Genomic DNA, 20,580 nt, shown 5'->3' with positions numbered 1-20,580 from the left:
TTAGAGTCTGGAAAGGAAATCTCCATTCTCCAAGAAGAAAAATAAAAATGCTAATATTCACATGTGGTTTAGCCACGACAGGCAATTACTTGTGCCCTAGAGCTCCCCCTGCTATTTATGGGGAACATCACCATCAAGAGCTCATTCCTGATAAACCACAACCCGAAGAAGGATCAGTTCTGGTTTCACCGATGTATTATTATTATTATTACAGGCACAGCTCACTATCTGTCCATCTTCCCCCAACCTGTCCCTCTCATGGGCCTTATTCTGGCCCATGGATCCATCTCTCACCCAACTCATTATGCCAGAAAATCCCAATGTCTCTCAAGATTTCTCCTTCCTTCCCCCCCCCCCCACCCCGTCAAGTCCAATTGGTCACTGAGTTTTGGGGATTCTATTTCATAATTCTGTAATCTGTTCATTCACTAAACATTTGTGTGCCAGGAACATGCCATGATGAACTGGATGCGATTCCCCGCAACTCTGCCCTCCCAAATTCAAGGAACTGAGCATCTTACGGAGAGTATTTGGGAAGTGAACAGCCCATTCTGCAGCGTACAGTAAATGCAAGAAACAGGTAAGTAGAAGGCTGGGACGGAATATTGGAGACGTATGTGATTCATGTAGGGAAGCCTGAGGGTTTTTCTCTTGGTAATGTCCAAGCTGAAATGTGAAGGAGGTACACCAAGAAACCCAGTGAAGGGAAGGGCAAGCGCAAATTTCTGGAGGCAAGAATACATCAGAGCCTCAAAGCTGGTCTCTAGGCCGGTCTTAATCCAGTAACTACACTACCCAAACACTTTCCGTCCCTCAAAGGAAAGCAAAAAAATTCACCTTCTTTCCTGTCTCTGGAGGTTTACCCTTCAAGAGTCTCCCAGCACTTGCCATTTGTTCATCAAGATCTCCTGAGCACCTCGTTGGTGCAGGTACTTCCTAGTACCAGCTCCAGCTCCACAGTACTCTCCCGCTTTGGGGAATTTTCAATGTATTGCAGCAGACCTTGAGGGAGCAACTCTTGAGTGCTAGGAGTTGAAAAACCATGCTGGAAGCCGAGACTTAAGATGTTAACGACCTGGTTAAGGACCTCTCAGCCTCACTCCCAATGCTCACCCGCTGTCACCGGAGGGTTCCAGTCCTGCCACTGCTTGTCCCATTCCAGGTATGTCCCAGGGCTTTCTTCACTCCCCCACCACCCTTCGCGCATCTAGACCCGACTCCAGCCCGACGTCCAACTCTCAGAGCCACACTCGGCGGCGCGCAGGTCTGCTAAGATGGCCCACGCGGCGCGGCCAGTAGCTGCAGGAGGGCAGCCGCTGGCGGGCTTCCCCGCCGTCAGTGCCCACCCCAGACAGACTCTCCCGGGCGCCTCCCACCCCCGGGCCATAGAGCGCGCGCCCGGCCCGATGACCCCGCGGGCCGAGCCCGCGCCGGCCACCTTTCCCACGAGCCCGGGAGGGGACGTTCTGCTGGAAGACCATGGCCACGGGTAGCATTCCCGGCCGCAGTCTTTGCCGAGCCCGGGGGTACTCGCGGAGACGCGCTCCACTGGGAGCGCGCGCGCCCCGCGGCTCCCAGGTCCGGCCACGGCGCGGGGCGGGCCGAGGCGGGACTGAGGGCGGGGCGGCCGCAGCCTCCGCCATTCCCCGCTCCCTCCCCCCACCCCCGCCGCTGCGCACCACCTCCCCGCCCCCACCCCCCTCCCCCACCGCGCGCGCTCCGCCCGCCCCGGAGCCTCGCCCTCCGCCACGATGAGCAAATGAGCGCGAGCGAGGGCATGAAATTTAAATTCCACTCAGGGGAGAAAGTGCTGTGCTTCGAGCCTGACCCCACCAAGGCGCGAGTGCTGTACGATGCCAAGGTGCCGCCGCGGAGGGGCAGGGAGGAGGCGCGGGCTGGGGACCCCGGGACGGGTGGCGATTGCGGATGCGGGTGCGGACGGCGGCGCGGAGCAGGGGAAGTGGCGGGGCCCGGCGCTCCATGCCGGCGGCTCCTCGGCTTGCACGGCGCCGTGCGTGCAGCAGGGGGCGCTCTCGGGGCGCCGCGCGGGGGAGTCGGGGCCCGGACGCTTCCGCTTCCGCCCGGCGTGGGGCTGCGCACGCGCCATCAGAAACCTCGCGCGTGCAGTGTCGCGAGGCTGGGTCCGCGACGTCGGTTTGCGCACGCGACGCCAGCGAGGGCTGCGCGTCGAGGAGGTCGCTTGCCGGCGGTCTTCACCTTCTTGTTAAATCTCTCGCCGTTCTGCGCGGCCCATCGTCGCGTGGGCTCCCGTGCGACGTCCCGACTGACCGAGCCAGGTCCTAAGCCGTAGCGCCATAGCACTGGCCGTCGACTTGCGACGTCATTGCTCTGGAGCACCAATCGTGTCTGGGCCCGACCCCTCCCGTAGGCCGCGACCCCCCCACCCGAGGGCAGTATTGACCCGGTGCTTTCGTCCCGCGGGGTCTTGCAGCGTTTAGGTTTTCAACCTCCGAGTCGCGCCCCGTGCCCGTCCGTCTAAGTTTCGGGGACTGGGGGGAGGTAGGGGGGACAGTGAGCCACAACTGCAGCTCCTGGGGCCTAGATGAGGAGTGGGAGTGGGCACCGCAGTCCGGGGTTGGGGTCTGGCCTCGGGCTCCGGGTGCTTCTGGGCGACTCTGGCCTTAAGTGGACTTTGCGAGTCCTCTTTGGTTTTGCGAGTTCTGTTTTCGGGCTCCGCCCCCGCAGCCTCTGGCTGTTTGCTGTCCCACCTCCAGCCCCGCCTTGAGCCTCCCTAGGGGTGACACGCCCCATCATTTGCCCCAGATGTTTCCTCTAGGGACCCCTCTGGGAGGGATGGCATAATCGGCCAGCCGTCCCGGCCCTGGACGCGGCTGAGCTGGGGAGACTACAACTCCCAGAGGTCTCAGGGCTGCAGCTCTCTTGTCCGGCCTGGACTCCTTCGTTAGTGACAAATCGGTCGGCCAATTGCTTTAAAGAAGCTGAGCCCAGTCTCAATATCAGAGACCAATCGCGGGTCGGTTGGAGGGATGTTTCCTATTTTGAGGCATCCACTCAGGAAAAAAAATGGAATTGAAAGGAAAAATGTTTCAACCCAGCTTTCAGTCTAAAAAAGGAGAGAATGCTTTCTTTTCTTTTAAGAAGAGCTCTGTGATCTAGTTTTCTGATCTAGTTTCCAATATTCTTTATGTTCTGTCATTTGTGGACAATATTTCCTGGTTTCAGATTGTCGATGTTATTGTTGGGAAAGACGAAAAAGGCAGAAAGATCCCAGAATATCTGATACATTTTAATGGTTGGAACAGAAGGTGAGTGTACTTGTTAAACGGGATTGAAAACTGATCATCTTTGCGAGACAAGAACGTTGCAAACTTAAGTTTTAGAAACACTTGTAGAAAAGCTTCACTTCCTGTTTCTGCTCTTTTATCAAACCTCGCCTCTTCTGAAGAATGATTACTTTTAGGTCAATTATATTTGGATTCTCTGTGGGTAATTCTAGAAACCCTAGTTGTTTCTGTGTCTGCATGAGTTCTTTTTTAGTTTATGTGCATCTTTTTTGTGATTTTAAAATGTTTAGTTTTTTTAAATGTAAGTACTTCTGGGACACTTCTGTTTCTGTGAGGTGCTTTTAGCATTTGTTTCAGATCAAACTAAAATACTGAATTTTACATGCTTTTTCTTTTTTTGTTTGATCAGCTGGGATAGATGGGCAGCTGAAGATCATGTCCTTCGTGACACCGATGAAAATCGGAGATTACAGCGTAAATTGGCAAGAAAAGCTGTAGCTCGCCTGTAAGAATACAAAAATCATGACATACATGTTATTCAATGTGTTTTCTTCTAGTGTTTAGAATTTTAAAATATAAAAGTAAAAATACCGCAAACATGGCTTATTAGTAACTTTATATATTTAAAGTGTGTTCGTGAAGAATTGCTCTTGTATTCTAAATGCTGTGTTTTCAGAGAGGTTACTGTATAATCTTCTGAAGTGGAGATTAACATTTATGTTCTAGGATTTAATGATTTTTAGGTCCTTAAGAATTGTTGTTATATCTTGTTTGTACTTCAAGACCCATATCAGCATCAAAATTTGTTTCAGTTGTGTTTATTTTCTCTCAGAAGAAGCACAGGAAGAAAGAAGAAGCGCTGCAGGTTGCCTGGTGTTGACTCTGTCTTAAAAAGCCTCCCTGTTGAAGAAAAAGATGAAAATGATGAAAACTGTGAGTGGCTTGACTTCATTTTCTCTGGCTGAAAGAACTTTTACCCAGTCCTTTTATACCACAGGATTGAGGGGTAGGAGTCATTGCAGTTACAGACAAGGAAACATTTTAAGCTCATCACATATAACATGTGCCCCTTTTGTTTTTTTAACAATTAAAGTAGCAGTCAGTTAGTCCATAATACCTCATTGGTCTTGCTCATAACCACTGTCTTTTCAGCCAGTGTCTTTATCTGTACTAACCCCTCATGTTTTCTTCTTGGCACTTCCTGAGCCTTGGCCCCAGTTATGAATGCAACAGAGAACCATAGAATTCTATGTGACTGAACACTTTCAGATCACTAGCTTGTGTGGGTTTTGCCTTCACTGAAATTGGTGTTATATTTCTCAAAATAAATTTCTATTCTGAAAGATACAGTATTTGTGTTTGGCATTTAAAATCTATGCAGGACTACAGTTAATTATTGCCAGTGGTAGGACACACGCTCCACCTTGAAGAATTATAATTGTAAAGGTTAGGGAAGTATATGAGGCCGGTTCGCCTGATAGTTTTTGTTTTCCCTAGCAATAAGCAGTTCCTCTGATGACAGTAGTGAAGAAAAGGATGAAGAAATAAGTGAAGAAAGTGATATTGAAGAAAAGACGGAAGTGGTATAAAGTTTCTATTGTAAAAACCCTGTCTTTGGCATATATTTAGTGGTAAAATTATGTGATAAAATTATTCAGTTGCAAATCATTTTGTAAAAATGCATTGCTTTAACCAGATACTATAAAGTTGTTCTTGATCTTTAAGGGAAAATAACCCTTATTTATATTTATAGTCACTGTATGAACCTCTTGGTGGGTCTTTTAACCCATAAAGTGTTTTCACAAATCATAGTTACCTCTTTCTTTCCATTGTGGCCATGAACTTTATTTTTATAGTGGTGATCAGTTTTTAAATGTCGTGTATCAGAGTTTGGCATCTTCTGCCTACCTTCAAAGTTAACATAAATCTCACTGGCAAACTTAAAAGGGGAAGAAGCAAAATTAGTATTGGCAACATGGTTGGTGCCCTAAAACACATTAACTTTTGGCCTTTAATGTACTTTTCTCTAGGACATGTGGCACTCTGGTATGAATGTTGAGGATTAACGGAGTTTGTTTCATAGTAGGCTCTCCTGTGTTACTCTTCCTTTGGATATAGACTCTCTTACTGTTATGAGTAGTTAAAAATGAAATTGTGATATTGCAGAAGGAAGAACCGGAGCTGCACACAAAAAGGGAAATGGAAGAAAGAACAATAACTATAGAAATCCCTGAAGTTCTGAAAAAGAAGCTTGAGGATGATTGTTACTATATCAACAGGAGGAAACGGGTATGCAGGGAGAATACCTAAAATACGGATTTGTAATAGAGCTTTCCTTTAGCCATATTTTACAGTCACAGACTCAAGCAGTTAACAACCTTGTAAGAATGAAATTCACATTTTAAGTTTTGTACTGAGTTAGGTTTTAAAGTTCTCTGACAGTACTGCTCTGCTGCTGATTGAATTAAGGCATGCAGAGTCTTTCCCAGCCTTGGCTTCCATTAGAATCCTCTAGGGAGCTTTGTCAAACTCCTTATGCCTGGGCTTCATTCAAGAGGTTAAGACACGGGGCACCTGGGTGGCTCAGTCAGTTAAGCGTCCAAATCCAGGGTTTCAGTTGAGGTCTTCGTCTCAGGGTTGTGAGATCAAGACCCGCATCAGGTTCTGCACTCAGTGGGAAGTCTGCTTGAGATTCTTTTTCTCCCTCTGTTCCTCCCCCCTCCACCTTACACACGCACATGGACGTGCTTTCTCAAATATTTTTAAAAGAAGTTAAGACATAATTGATCTCTCATGGAGGCTGACTGTGGACATAGTCTCCCCAGGTGGCTGTAATTGATCATTAAGATGTGAATCACTGCTTACATTTATTTTTAAAATTCATACTGTAATTTTGATGGGGATATGATTAGTAAAAGCAATCATAGAGCCTCAAAGCATGTTTACTTAAAAGATTCTCCTCAAATAGAATTGGCTTTATTTTTGAGTTAAAAAATTTATATAGACAAGAGCACTGTTTCTTGGAATATATAGTTTATACAATGAGATGCATGCATCAGATGTCTGTATTTTTATTAACAGTTAGTGAAACTTCCATGCCAGACCAACATCATAACTATTTTGGAATCCTACGTGAAGCATTTTGCTATCAATGCAGCCTTTTCAGCCAATGAGAGGCCTCGTCACCATCATGCTATGCCACATGCCAATATGAATGTGCATTATATCCCAGCAGAAAAGAAGTGAGTAGTGAGGAAGGGGGGGATTGATGTCTCAATGGCTCTCTCTTTGTGTATTAGAAAAGTGACTTCCATTTAGAACAGGTGACACTCCATTTTTATAATTTGGAATTTGTTTAATATATCACTTGATTAACTTAGTAATTCATTTAAGAACAAATGTAATACCAAAATATTGTCCCATTTTCAAAATGCTCAATAACTATTCAGGTATCTGGTCTGGATATATTGAGTATGCACTGCCTCAACACCAAAACCAGTTTTGTTCAGTGGTATAATATAGGGAGGTAACTCTTTGTTCTTGAGAGGCACCAGAATGGGCAAATAAAATTTGATCAAAGCTTGTTTACAAATAGGTTTTTATTCAGCCAGGATAATCGTGTTCATAGCCTGCCTTGTGCATGTGACCCAGCAGGATTAGAGTCAGACAGGCAGATTGTTTGATTTGAAACAAGTATTAAGAGTAGTTCATCGGGTCTGCCCCCTTCAGCTCCCAGTATTGGGGTCTGTCCATCTTCTGCAGCACAGGCTGCTCGGGTTCCTCATGTGGCACTGAACGTACTCATTTGTGTTCAGTGCAGTAAGCTAAAATTACTGGTGTACTTTTTTCACTTTATGTTACAGATCAATGTTTCCATTTAGTTTTTCGTTGGCAGCGTCTACAAACTCACTGTAGTGTTTATATATGTAGGTGTAAAATGTAGCATTTAAGTTTAAAACTTTGCCTTATTAAAAACATGCAACTTCATTATGACATTTTGGAAAGTATTTACTGCATCTCTAATCTCTTCTTATTCTCCTAGCGTTGACCTTTGTAAGGAGATGGTGGATGGATTAAGAATAACCTTTGATTACACACTCCCACTGGTTTTACTCTATCCATATGAACAAGTTCAGTATAAAAAGGTGACTTCATCCAAGTTTTTTCTTCCAATTAAGGAAAGTGCCACAAACACTAACAGGTAAGTCTGCAGTTTGACTTTCAGATGTCAGCAACCGAATAGTTGACTCTGTCTTTAAAGATTTCCATCTAATGCTATGGGGCCAACAGATTTGGAGGAGGAGATTGAAAAGTGGAGTTTTTTCCTGGGTAACCTAAGTCATCATTCACTTTCAAATGGCTCTAAAAGATTTTACTAAGTGAAGATTCCAGTGTGAGAACTTGGTTTGATTTTGGGCAGCTAACCTTTCTTTCCAAAGACAAGTGGATTGACGAAGGCACAGGCTGAGAAGGGCAGAAGATGTGGATTTGAATTTAGCTCCTTCACTTACTGGTTGTTTGACTTCAAGAGATGCCTTCTGAGCCTCTTCCTTTTGCCTCTGCACAATGGAAAGAACAGCTGCCTCCTTGGGTAGTTATTAAATGAGAAAGTTCACAAAGGGCTGGCCACCTTTTGCCTTCAACTAAAGGTTAGTTCCTTTCCTGCTCTGCTGTGTCACTACTTTCTTTCCTTGGTCACCAAACATGCCCAAGTCTCTTGTGTTTGGTTGGGAGAGGAGGGGCGGAAATCCCCAACCTGAAGTCTATACCTTCACCGATACAAGCTGCTTCCCTATCTTCCTGTGCCTCTCTTCCTGAGAGTGGTCTGTTCTCATGATTTCCACTTCTTCATCTGCTCTTGCCTACTTTACACTCTGCCTTTGTCTACCAACTGCCCCTGCTAACTCTGCTCCCCAAGAGAGGGTACTAATAACTACCCACTTGTCACAGGCCATGCTCTGCTTTGGCACCTTTCCCCACCATCCGCTTCTTCCTTCTCTTCATGGCTCCTTGCTCCTGGTTCTCTGTCTGCCTCGTGGTCCTTTCTTAGCCTGCCTGCCTCTCCCATTGGTTTCACCCTATGTGACAGGTGTGTGCAACTCTCTGGGGACCTGTGTTGATGTTCCCATACCCTCCAAATCTCAAGGTTGTCTGTCCTGGGTGGACTGTGTGTTCCACAAAGCTTGGCGGATGCTTGTGGCTTTTTTTCTAGTCTGTGAGTAGTTACAGGTGATGAGATTACATGGTATTTTTACTCTCTTTGTTTAAAAAAAAAAACACTTTTTTTTTAAAGATTTTATTTATTTATTCAACAGAGATAGAGACAGCCAGCGAGAGAGGGAACACAAGCAGGGGGAGTGGGAGAGGAAGAAGCAGGCTTATAGCGGAGGAGCCCGATGTGGGGCTCGATCCCAGAACGCCGGGATCACACCCTGAGCCGAAGGCAGAGGCTCAACCACTGTGCCACCCAGGCGCCCCTAAAAAAAAAACTTTTATTGAAGTATAGTTGACACAACGTTCCATTACTTTCAGATGTAGGACACAGTGATTGCACAATTCTATGTGTTATGCTGTGCTGCTCACCACACGTTAGCTACCACAGTAATCCTATTCTCTTGACCAGGGTTTCTCAGTCTTAGCCCTATTGATATTTTGAAAGAGATCCTTCTTTGGGGTGGGGCGTCCTGTGCATCGTAGGCTGTTGAGCAGCAGCCCTGGCCTCTATCCCGTAGATGCCAGTAGCACTTTGCCAGTTGTGACAAGCAAAACAGCACTGTCTCCAGATAGTGCCACTGTCCCTCGTAGCGCAAAATGACTCCCAATTGAGAACCATTGCTATAAAATAAATAAAAAAGGGGCATCACTTTCTTTAACGCCAGCGGGCCTTGCAGAGTTATCCAGAAGATTTAAATGGTTGAATATGCCTGGTTACTCTTTAAGAAAACACTTGTTTTGCCACATTTGAAAGTACAAGTTTAGAACTCTCCTGGAGTGGAGTCCAGAGTGTTTTCTGTTCTGTCTGAAGAAGGACATTGAAGAACTGCTCCAGGTTTTGCAGAGATTTCTCTGGGCCAGGTGTGTGTGATGCTCTCTCCTCTTCTTCCATAGGAACCAGGAGGAGCTCTCTCCAAGCCCACCATTGTTGAATCCATCCACACCGCAGTCCACGGAGAGTCAGCCCACTACAGGTGAACCAGCCACCCCCAAAAGGCGCAAAGCTGAACCGGAAGCCTTGCAGTCTCTGAGGCGGTCCACACGCCACTCTGCCAACTGTGACAGGCTGTCTGAGAGCAGTGCCTCGCCTCAGCCCAAGCGCCGGCAGCAGGACACGTCCGCCAGCATGCCAAAGCTGTTCCTGCACCTGGAAAAGAGTAGGTCCTTTCTCAGGTGCGGGAAAGCCATTCACTTTGTGCTTGGCCTGTGCCAGCCACTGCTGTCCTGAGGGGAGTCCAGCTGACGAGAGGCTGGGAGAAGAACGGGGATGAGTGCACAGTCACACCCAGATTCACCCACTCAGCTGTGGGAAATCCAGTCAGGGGTTTGGCTCCAACCAAGACTCACGCGGCATTTTCCCTATGGCATGGAGAGAGGAGTCACCACACCTTCAGTTCTGCAGTTGGATGCTTGGCACCTGCTGGTTTAGCTGTGTCTCGTGGGTCTGATAGCAGTAGCTCCCCATTCGCTCCCCCAGCCCTAATCTATCATGCTAGGCAACCACTAGTTACTTCCTGTCCCTATGGATTTGCCTCTTCTAGGCATCAATTCCTGTCAATGGAATTATACAGTAAGTGACCTTTTGTCTGTGGCTTCTTTCACTTAGCATGTTTTCAAGGTTCATCATGTTGTAGCATGTATCAGTACTTGTTTCCTGTTTTTTTCCTCCAAATAATCCAGGTACTGTCTTTTATGGTAGGAAAGTCTTTTTAAAGATTAGTAATTTCTTTACTATTTGTGACAGTCGTCCAGCAGTCTAATTCGGTTGCTCTGTGATTTACAAGCGAATAATTAACATCTTTTCCTTTTGAAGAGACACCCGTGCATAGCAGATCATCCTCACCGGTTCCTCTGACCCCTAGCAAGGAAGGGAGTGCAGTGTTTTCTGGCTTTGAAGGCAGAAGAACTAATGAAATAAACGAGGTAAAGCATTAGTGTTGCTGGTCATCCCCAGTGAGTCCTTCTTTCTGTGGTGCTTAAGGCCTATGAGCGGAAATCAGGTTTCTTTAGAAACACTATGTTGCTCTTGCTGTGGATATTAACAAAATACTTCATATGATGATGTTTAATACTGGTTTTGGTTTCTAAAATGAGAAAATTGCTAAGATTCCAGCCCGGTGCTTATGGTTATCTTTTAAGTAAGCACAAGTATTGAAATATATGAGCATTTTCATTTTATGGAACAGACGTCAACACGCTTGTTCCGCAGAGGTCCAGAGAGTAAATATTTTAGGCCTCGTGGGCCCCACAGTCTCCTTCAAGACTACCCAATTCCAAAAGCATCCATAGACACTATGTAAATGATGGGCATGCTGTGTTCCAATAAAACTTTATTTATGGACACTAAAATTTAAATATCAGATAATTTTCATGTTATGAAATATGGTTCTTTTGGGTTTTTCCAACTATTTAAAAATATAAAATTCATTGTTAATAGTAGTACCAGTAGCCATCCCTTTGAGGGCGTGCTATATGTTAGCATTGTGCCAGGTACTTGACCTAAATCATACTTGACCTCAGATTTTCTAGAATAGCCTTGCCATCAGGTTTTCCATTTTATAAGTGGGGAAACTTCATTTAAAAATTCTGTTTTTAAAGCTAGTTAACTGATGTGTAGGTAGTGAGTGTTTCGGGGATTCAGGAGATGTCTTAATTAGTCTACTGGGATATTCTGTGAATCTTGCCTAGGAGGTAGGATTTCCCTGTTTCTGTGCATAGGGGAGATGGCTTTACTAGGGAAAGAGAGCATTTAATGATGAGGGTTGGCAAACTTCTTCTGTAAAGGGTCAGATTGCAAATATTTTCAGGGTTGTGTACCATACAGTGTCTTTCGAGATTATGCTACTCTGCTGTAGCGTGAGAGCTACTCATAAATGAATGGGTGTGGCTGTGTGCCTCCAGAATTTATTCATGTACACCAGTAATTGAATTTCATATGATTTTTCACATCATGAAATATTTATTCATGTGATTTTTATGAACCATTTAAAAATATAACAATCATTTTTGGCACAAGGGGGTTGGGCTGGATTTGGCAGAAGGCCTTAGTTGGCTGACCCCTGATAGAAAAACTGGAAAGCTTAATCTATTTTACAATGACACTGAGGGAAAGTTAGGAAATTCCTATTACAGCAGTCCCTAACGTCCTGTTTTTCAGACAAGGCCCTGCAGGTGTTACTAAGGGGAGTCCTGTTTCTTTTAAAAGGCACATGAATATTCGGGCAAGGCCATTCCCACTCAGGTCGATAGTGCGAGCCCACCATCTAGTGGTTATAGGTACAGCTGCAAGCTCTAGCAGAATAGGATTTCTAGTAAGACAGGTTCTCAACAGTGACTCATGAGACCTTAAGGAATTCCCACCTTCGTGAGTGCCTCTGTCTCCGTGTGTTTTAATAAAAGCTCTGCATCCAAATCTGAGACTCTCTGTTCACTGACCTACTGCATCAGGGTAGGGTCTGCACGTACACGTTTACGATTCACAGGTGGTTGTCTATATACCCCAGTTGAGAATACCTCTGCTAGAAACCTGTTTTCCCCCACGAAATTTATCTTTGGTAAATAGAAGATGATATACTGCATTGAAACGCAGAGTTGAATGAGTGAGGTCGGCTGGCCTGCTAACTAGCCAAATGACCGGCTTTTGCACACACGTGTGTCTCATGATTCCAATGATTGCAGATTCCTCTATGTTAACTTCAAGTATCACTGTCAAAACAGTTGCCAAGCTTCATTTGTGTGCACCAAGGCTGAGGTGCTGGGCATGGAATAAAGCTGCTGAAACCAAATCCCTCCCTTCAGTGATCTACACCACAGATGGGTTGGGGGGGGCGGTGAGGCCAGGGCTGAAGCTCGGACTTCCAGCAGGGAGCCATACAGCACCATGGTGAGACTTACTCGCTTCTACAATTTCATTGTGCTAAATTGAGTACATTAGCCTTTCTGGGGTGGTTTTGGCATCCTTCTGCTTTGTCTTAAAGAGGCTTTTCTTTGGCCCTACCATATTTCCGGATTAAACTTGACAGATCCCAAAAGGCAAAGCAGCAACTCAGTAAAATAGTCCTAAAATTTGCTGAAGTATTTCTGTGGAGGCTCATCAGAGAGCTTTTAAATACAACTCTGACTTTAACAAAAGCCCGAAATCCACCCACAGTTCTGAAATTTAGAAGGAGGGAAAAGAAATTGGTTACCAGGGTTGAAGTCTATTTTCACTCAACTCAGTGGTTCAGATTAGTTTCCAAAGTGAATCAAATATATCAGGAAATTAAGGAATCTTAAAGCAATAGTAATATTACTCAAAACACGTTTGGGTTACTTTTTACTACTACATTCTTTAACATGAGTTCCAATAAAGGAAAAGGGACAAAATGACCAAAACAGTTACAGCTAATTTATAGGTAATAGCTGTTGAGAATTGGGAAACCAAGTATCTCCTTAATTTTAAGTCTCCTCTCCCCCTACACACACACTTTATTTAATTTTTTTAAAAAGATTTTATTTGGGGCGCCTGGGTGGCGCAGTCGTTAAGCGTCTGCCTTCGGCTCAGGGCGTGATCCCGGCGTTTCGGGATCGAGTCCCACATCAGGCTCCTCAGCTGGGAGCCTGCTTCTTCCTCTCCCACTTCCCTGCTGTGTTCCCTCTCTTGCTGGCTGTCTCTCTGTCACATAAAAAAAATAAATAAATAAAAATAAAAAATAAAAAGATTTTATTTATTTGACGGCGAGAGAGGGAACACAAAAAGAGGGAGGGTGAGAGGGAGAAGCAGGCTTCCCGCTGAGCAGGGAGCCCGACGTGGGGCTCAGTCTCAGGACCCTGGGATCATGACCTGAGCCAAAGGCAGACACAACGATTGAGCCACCCAGGCGCCACCATGCTTTATTTTTAAAAGCTTGCCCTTATTTTGACATAATGCCATATTTTTTCCCTACATGCAATTTATTGTTATAACTTTTAGGTGATTAGAAGTGTCTCCATGTGGCCAAGGAAGGTGGATCCTCACGTGATTTAAAAGGCAAAAATGTTTTGAAAAAATTATAGGAAACTATCAGATATATGCTGATATATAATCAATATGGAAAACGTATACCTTTATCCTCCCAAACTGCATAAGTCATGATTTCACCAATAAGAAATGGACATTTAACATTTTGGTATAGGGGCGCCTGGGTGGCTCAGTCGTTAAGCGTCTGCCTTCAGCTCAGGGCGTGATCCCAGCACTCTGGGATTGAGCCCCACGTCAGGCTCCTCCGCTATGAGCCTGCTTCTTCCTCTCCCACTCCCCCTGCTTGTCTCTCTCTCACTGGCTGTCTCTCTCACTGGCTGTCTCTGTGTCAAATAAATAAAAATAAAATCTTTAAAAAAAACCATTTTGATATATACTACTTCTTGGTAGTTCTGTGTATTTACATAATAATTATACACATTATTTTCCAACTGTCATATTGAACTTTGTTATTTTATAGCTTGATCCTTTTCAACATAATGCATTATACTCTCCTATGTGCCAAGATCATGCCCTTAAAGAGCTTCATGGGAAAGTTAGAGGGGTGGCTTTCAAAATTCCACATTGGTTTGTTGTTACTGTTTACTCTCATTTTCTGGTCCAGCTGTGAAGCAACTCCTTAGTTGCTAGAAGGACAGGAAGCTTGGGAGTGAGAACGTGACACTCAATTTGAGATGAGAACCTCAAAGCATGTGTACTTCTGCTGGGATTCCGAATTTTGAGATCTTTTGATAACAGTGTTAGGCATGAGTTGAAAGATTTGTTATTATATCTTTTCTCAGGTCCTCTCCTGGAAACTTGTACCTGACAGTTACCCGCCAGGTGATCAGCCGCCTCCACCCTCTTACATTTATGGAGCACAACACTTGCTACGATTGTTCGGTAAGAAATCCTGGTCCCTGCTTTCTTCTTCCTTCCTCCTCCCCTTCCCCTCCACTTTGGGGTTTTTTTAATCTATTTTTTTTTTTTTTTTTTTAGTAATCTTTATACCCAGTGTGGGGCTCGAACTTACAACCCTGAGATCAAAAGTCCCATGCTTTTCCAACTGAGCCAACCCAGCACCCCTCCACTTTGGTTATAACACCCTTGTTAGCTTATGCACATCTTGTGGTAATTTTGAGGATCTAAGAAAAATCATTGAAAAATGACCTCTTAAAAAAAAGGCACTGAATGAATCTTAAATTTCATAAACATTGTGTTTGTACTATTTTACCACTGTGCTTGTGTTCAATAAGAATTTTTGGTTTTGTTTGATAATGTAGATGTTAATTTCAGTTTGAGTAGGATAAACAAGGACCCTCAATGTGCCCTGCTCGTTGCCAGAGTCTGCCAATTGTAAATGGTTTTGGCTTTGGTTTTGTTTTTAATGCAGTGAAACTTCCAGAAATCCTTGGAAAGATGTCCTTTTCTGAGAAGAATCTGAAGGCTTTACTGAAGCACTTTGATCTCTTTCTTAGGTATTTTAAATTTGTTTGTAAAAACTTACCTTTGCTGCCTTATATATGACTTTTCTGAACTTCTCCATAACAGATGTGGAAGCTAGCTCTGTATTCTAAATAGTAGCAGTATTAGCGAAGTATGATTGATTCTAACTGTAATTGTAACATCGGGGTTTTTTGGCTTTCTTTTTTCTGTAATTTATTGTATAGAGGTAAAATTTTTTGTGTCACTAGAAGAATCCAGTTGGGTAACTGTGTGAATAGAAAACTTTTTACAGAAGTGATTGAGATTTATAATAATTTAGTTTTACATTTTTTATTTAGAAGTACCTTAAGTATTAGACTTTTCTTTGTTGCATATACATAAACCTAAATATTAGCATTTACAGGTTGGATTTTTGTGTTTAGAGTTAAGATAAATGACCAGTAGTTCATGCTGACAGTTTGTAAACTCAGAGAAAGGTATTGTTTCTTTCGTCCAGCAGAGCCAGTCATCGTATCTTAGGATCATTTGCCCTGAGGCTATGCCCCCTACTCCTTGCACCATGCTGTGGGCCCCAGACTCACTTGGGCCCGTGGCCCAGCTCTCTCCCACCCAGAGGTCTATTGACCATTTCCTCTGCTTGGTGTTCAAGGATGCTCACCACACTGCCTTACCCAGCTCATCTATCTACCTGATCTTATTTCTTCCTTCTCTGTAAGAGGGTACCTCTTCCTTATAGTCAGACTCCAGCCTGCAAAAACTAAACAAGTAGGATTTATCAGTGTGGAAAGTATGCCAGCCAGAGAAATATGTTTTCAGAGTTTTTAAAGGATATTTTTATGTAGACATTTTGAGTAAAGTGTCCGTGAGTGATATTAGACTTTATTACACCTTATTAGAAACAATTATGAAAAATACACTCTTTCCTTCCAACCTCCCCCTCAAACACAATTCTATTTGGCATAAAGATTATGTAGGCCAACATCAAATAATGCCAATAAAATACGAAAAATAGCTGCAAGTTAGCTTAGGAAAGCCTGCTGATTTTGAGGTATGCCCAATATAAATTAGAAATTAGGGTATTAAGAATTAACTTAGAAAGATTTACAAATATAGCAGTTGGTTTTGAAAATGTATCCAAAACGTCAACTAGAGAATCAGTGGACTCAATAATCACTTTAAAAGTGGCACAATCCAAAGAAGAAAGAGTTAGCTATCCAATGAGCTTTGATTCAGCTTTTACTAAAGAAGGTATTAGGTTTATCCTTATATTTTTCGGAATTTGGACAGGTGGAAAGAGGCTGGAGAAGTAAGCATGAAACTAATTAGCTGTGGTGAAATCTTTGACATTTCAGATACAAGATAGCATCTGCATAATGTGAACTTTTGAATGACTGTCCTTATTGTAATATCCATCATCAGACATAAGTCAGCCTTGTTTGTTTATGAGTTTTGCTACTATAAGCTAAAACTGTAACACCATTCGGATTGGCAAATTAGGACCCGGATACCCTTTACTATTTATACTATTCAATTTTGAATTAGCTTAACCTGTAGAAAGTATTGGGAATTTCTCAAGTGACATTTGTTGAGTTTACAGCTTTTTTAAAAAAGATTTTATTTATTTATTTGAGAGAGAGCGAGCACAAGCAGGGGGAAGGGCAGAGGGAGAAGCAGGCTTCCCGCTAAGCGGGACTCCATCCTAAGATCCTGGGATCATGACCTGAGTGGAAGGCAGAAGCTTAACAGACTGAGCCAGATGCTTAACCGACTGAGCCACCCAGGCACCCTGAGTTTATAGTTTTTTGTAGTTTATTTTTATTTTTTAAATACTTTATTTATTTGACAGAGAGAGAACGTGCACAAGCAGGGGGAATGGCAGGCAGAGGGAGAGGGAGAAGCAGGCTTTCCACCAAGCAGGTAGCCCAGTGCAGCCCTCAATCCCAGGACCCTGGGATCATGACCTGAGCCAAAGGCAGGTGCTTAACCGACTGAGCCACCCAGGCGCCCCAATACGGTTTGTTTTTATAACAAGAAAATGCAGTTGTCAGAGCCCCTTTTTTTTTATACAGTGTTTGTATAATGAAGCCTGCCACCTCGTGGAGTTTAGGTTCTATTTCTCTTTGTACACTTGATAGTGAAAGGATCCTAATGAAATGGTAATTAATGTAGAAGCCAGATATATGCAATGAAAGTGATCAGTATATAGAAATCAAGATTATATTCATTTTTTTTCTTTGGAATACCAAAAAAAGGGTGAAATGTTAGAATGGTTGCTAGCTAAAATTTTGTTTGCTGGTGTTGAGTACTCACTGTAAAGATCATCAGGGCCATTTTCTTCTTTTCCCAGGTTTTTGGCAGAATACCATGATGACTTCTTTCCGGAGTCTGCCTATGTTGCTGCCTGTGAGGCGCACTATAGCACCAAGAACCCCAGGGCGATTTACTGAAGTTTTGATGGTTCTAGAAGAACAGCTTCTCGGTCTAGCTTTGTACTCTAGGTTCCCAGTGTAGATCTAGGGAGATGGTGGACCTTCTTTACAGAGTTGACATGACACCCACCCCTGGGGGCTCTGGCAGAGGTGGGCCCATTTGTTTGAGTTGTTTACATACTATAGTTATTTCTGTTAAGGTTTACTTCGTAGGTGCCTGAACGGCCTCCAGCATGAGACCCTTGCCACCATTCATGTCATCTGTGACAGCAGGAAAAGAACAGCTGTGTTCACAGTGAAGCGTTAATGAGAGTATGTGTAGGTCAGGCTGTTTCATTCAGTAGCTATTCAAGTTAATTTGTTAGCAATAACCATGTTTTTTAGTTATTTGTTAGTATTAAGCAAAATTGTTTTCCAAACTGTTTTCATTCTTATGATGAGGCTCAACAACTCTGTCCAATAAATTTTAGTTTTGCTTAGGAAATCACAAAGTAGTCCCAGAATATTTTAGAGGGAATTGATATTGATGGCAAAAGAAAATTTGCAGTCACACATTTGCTTGTTAAAGTTCCTTTTCTCCAAAACCTTATTTTTGGTAATCTAAATAAAGTGTTGCCTCTCTTGTTTGAGATTTTACAGCTATACTTTGTTGTGTAATGTTATGGTTCCCTTTCTGTAAAACCTTATTTTTGGTGATCTAAATAAAGTGTTGCCCATCTTGTTGCAAAGAACCAGGAGTTTTCACACTGGCTTTGTCCTCTTTCTTTGTTTCAAAGGAACAGTGAGGTAATCTCTTGACTCATAACTTTTTGTTTTATTTTGTTTTACTTTTGTGCCTTTTTTGCTAAGGCCTTTTGTTTTCTGTCCCTCTTTGATTTTGCCCCACTTGGTGGCTTGATCAGAAGGTGGCTACTGGGGGGCGCCTGGGTGGCACAGCGGTTAAGCGTCTGCCTTCGGCTCAGGGCGTGATCCCGGCGATCTGGGATCGAGCCCCACATCAGGCTCTTCTGCTATGAGCCTGCTTCTTCCTCTCCCACTCCCCCTGCTTGTGTTCCCTCTCTCGCTGGCTGTCTCTATCTCTGTCAAATAAATAAATAAAATCTTTAAAAAAAAAAAAAAAGAAGAAGGTGGCTACTGGGAGTCAGTGCAGTTTTTTGCTGTCTTGCTGCTGCCCTCTGAGGTGGTCTGGGGCCAACACATTTATCCTTGTCCACCATTACCAGCTGATGGTCTCTGCAGTCACCCTTCTAATCCTCGTTTTAATCTCTCATGTGCCCCTCTGTTCCCCAGAATGCTTGAAAGGAAAACATTAGCATGATGAATGTGATACTTAACTGCAATGTTTGGCAGTTTAGGAAAATAACAGTTTAAAAATTGGCAAGAGGAGGATAACATAATTTTTATGAAAATGGCCTAGACGTTGAAGAAAGTCGTAATTCAATTAAAGGGATCCCAGTACCATACAAGCCTCGACTATAGTGCCTGCCTTTTCTTGTAGCTCAGTTCAGTTTAACTTAACTCCCAAAGACCATTGGTCATGAATGACAAAGGCCACAGGGGATTTTTTAAAAATCTAAAATGGTTCAATGGTTCCATCAAAGAGACTTCTGCACATACTGACCAATGAGATGCAGAACCTGTAAATCAGAGTAGAATCATCTTAGTGTGATTAGTAGCCAAGTAAGACTCAGGTTTTTGGTGTCTAATTAGGAATAGCACTGAGTTCATACTATGTTTCATCTCCATTTGGATTATGCGGTGGCTCTTTAATTAAATCTGGTACACCTGCAGTGTGCTCTGAATTGCTGAAAAAGTTTAATCAGTAATTATTCATGGCCTGGAAAAGAAAATTTCCCTTACGAGAATCTCCTTGCTTAATGTCTCCAGTGAAATGAACACAGACTATCTCTGGGAACATTTACACAGTTGCTACCTTGAGTTTACAATTTATTCATTATCTAATAATGAAAAATTTTCTTCTACAAGGCATTTCCTAATCATAACTTCCTTTAAGCTAATTATTTGCAGCTTAGGTTGATTTAAAGAACTTCAAAATGTCCCTTTATTATATATATCATTAATAATTTTTCAAATAATAAATTAGTTAAAAATATGATTTAAATGTCTAGACCATTCTAAAAATTATGTTGTCTTCTTCTTGTCAATTTTTAAATTGTTATTTTCCTAACTGCCAAACCTTGCAGTTAAGTATCACATTTATCGTGTTAATGTTTTAAGTCATTTAAAGGTATATTGAAAATAATATTTCAATAACTTGTATATCAGGTCCTCATACTAGGACTTTGAAAAGAACATTCAAGAACAAAAAAACCCACTTCTGTCTAAACAGAAGTAGATTTATAAATCATTCTGTAGTACAGCGTGCACAAAAAAAGCAAAAGAAAAATTGAGATGCCTGGCTGGCTCAGTCAATAGAGCATGCGACTCGATCTCAGAGTCGTGGGTTCAAGCCCCATGTGTGGAGTCTACTTAAAATAAAAAAAATTTTTTAAACTATCAATTTATAAAAGTTGACGTCTGTCATTAGATTTTATTAACTCTGATAATGTCTATCTTAACTGTAATTTGAGGAAGTGCAGTTACCCTGTTTTTCCATTGTTTTAATAACCCAGTGGCCTCTGCCCTTTAATGTTTAGCTTGTCAACAATCAGTTTATCTGGACATTTCCTGACAGCCACCTCCTGTGGTGCCAGAACCTGTGCTAGGTGTTGGGAAGGTATGATCCTTGGTGCGGAATGCACTTAAGATTGATTCTTCCTTAAGTTCTATATTAAGGAATTGTGTTATTTTCACCAGTTCTTAATTGTAACCAGTCTAATGTAATCATAAATGGCAACGTTTTCCAAAATTAACCTTCCCGTGTCCAAGAAAGTAGGGATAGTTCTATTAATTGATATATGGATGTCAGTTTAGGTAAGTTTGATTATTAAGTTTTTGCTAGTTTAAGAATCTGGCAAGATGATAAGGGACTTGATATCCATTGGGGAAGGGAGTTTCAACAGATTAAAATTAAAAGCAGTAATTTGGGGAAATCGTGTTTACTTCACAATGAGATAAAACTCCTCAGTAAACCAATTAAATCCTTTTTTAAGCAATGCAATTGGAGAGACACCTTTTTGTTCTAATTCTGTTTGTCTTATTCTTGTGCCCAGATGCCCATCTGGGACAAATCATTAGTGCATATTTAAGTTAATTGAGTTGTGGTGTTTTTACCTAGTTCCAGTAA

At 42.9% G+C, this 20,580-nt stretch overlaps 1 protein-coding gene across 5 annotated transcripts; it reads left to right on the top strand.

The window, feature by feature from the left end:
• Positions 1–1,701: 1,701 nt before the first annotated feature.
• MSL3 (MSL complex subunit 3) lies at positions 1,702–18,064 on the top strand. Of its 5 annotated transcripts, XM_087860229.1 has the most exons (15): positions 1,703–1,932; positions 2,476–2,487; positions 2,797–2,926; positions 3,205–3,287; positions 3,676–3,771; positions 4,099–4,199; positions 4,764–4,849; positions 5,433–5,555; positions 6,348–6,508; positions 7,309–7,467; positions 9,375–9,637; positions 10,294–10,403; positions 14,262–14,361; positions 14,852–14,936; positions 17,252–18,064. In XM_087860229.1, the coding sequence occupies exons 1-15, from the start codon at positions 1,760–1,762 to the stop codon at positions 17,349–17,351; spliced, it is 1,782 nt and encodes a 593-aa protein (XP_087716355.1). In that variant the 5' UTR covers positions 1,703–1,759; the 3' UTR covers positions 17,352–18,064. The 5 variants fall into 5 exon arrangements, with proteins under 5 accessions (XP_045661045.2, XP_045661044.2, XP_087716355.1 ...); XM_045805089.2 differs by lacking the exons at positions 2,476–2,487; positions 2,797–2,926 and having other exon boundaries at positions 1,702–1,861; positions 4,102–4,199; XM_045805088.2 differs by lacking the exons at positions 2,476–2,487; positions 2,797–2,926 and having other exon boundaries at positions 1,702–1,861.
• Positions 18,065–20,580: the final 2,516 nt, after the last annotated feature.

This window comes from Ursus americanus, chromosome X, assembly GCF_024610735.1.
Source record: "Ursus americanus isolate L20-20 chromosome X, mUrsAme1.1.p, whole genome shotgun sequence".
NCBI classification, from domain to species: Eukaryota; Metazoa; Chordata; class Mammalia; order Carnivora; family Ursidae; genus Ursus; species Ursus americanus.
The sequence above is the reverse complement of the archived record's forward strand: the minus strand, read 5'-3'. Positions and strand labels throughout refer to the sequence as shown.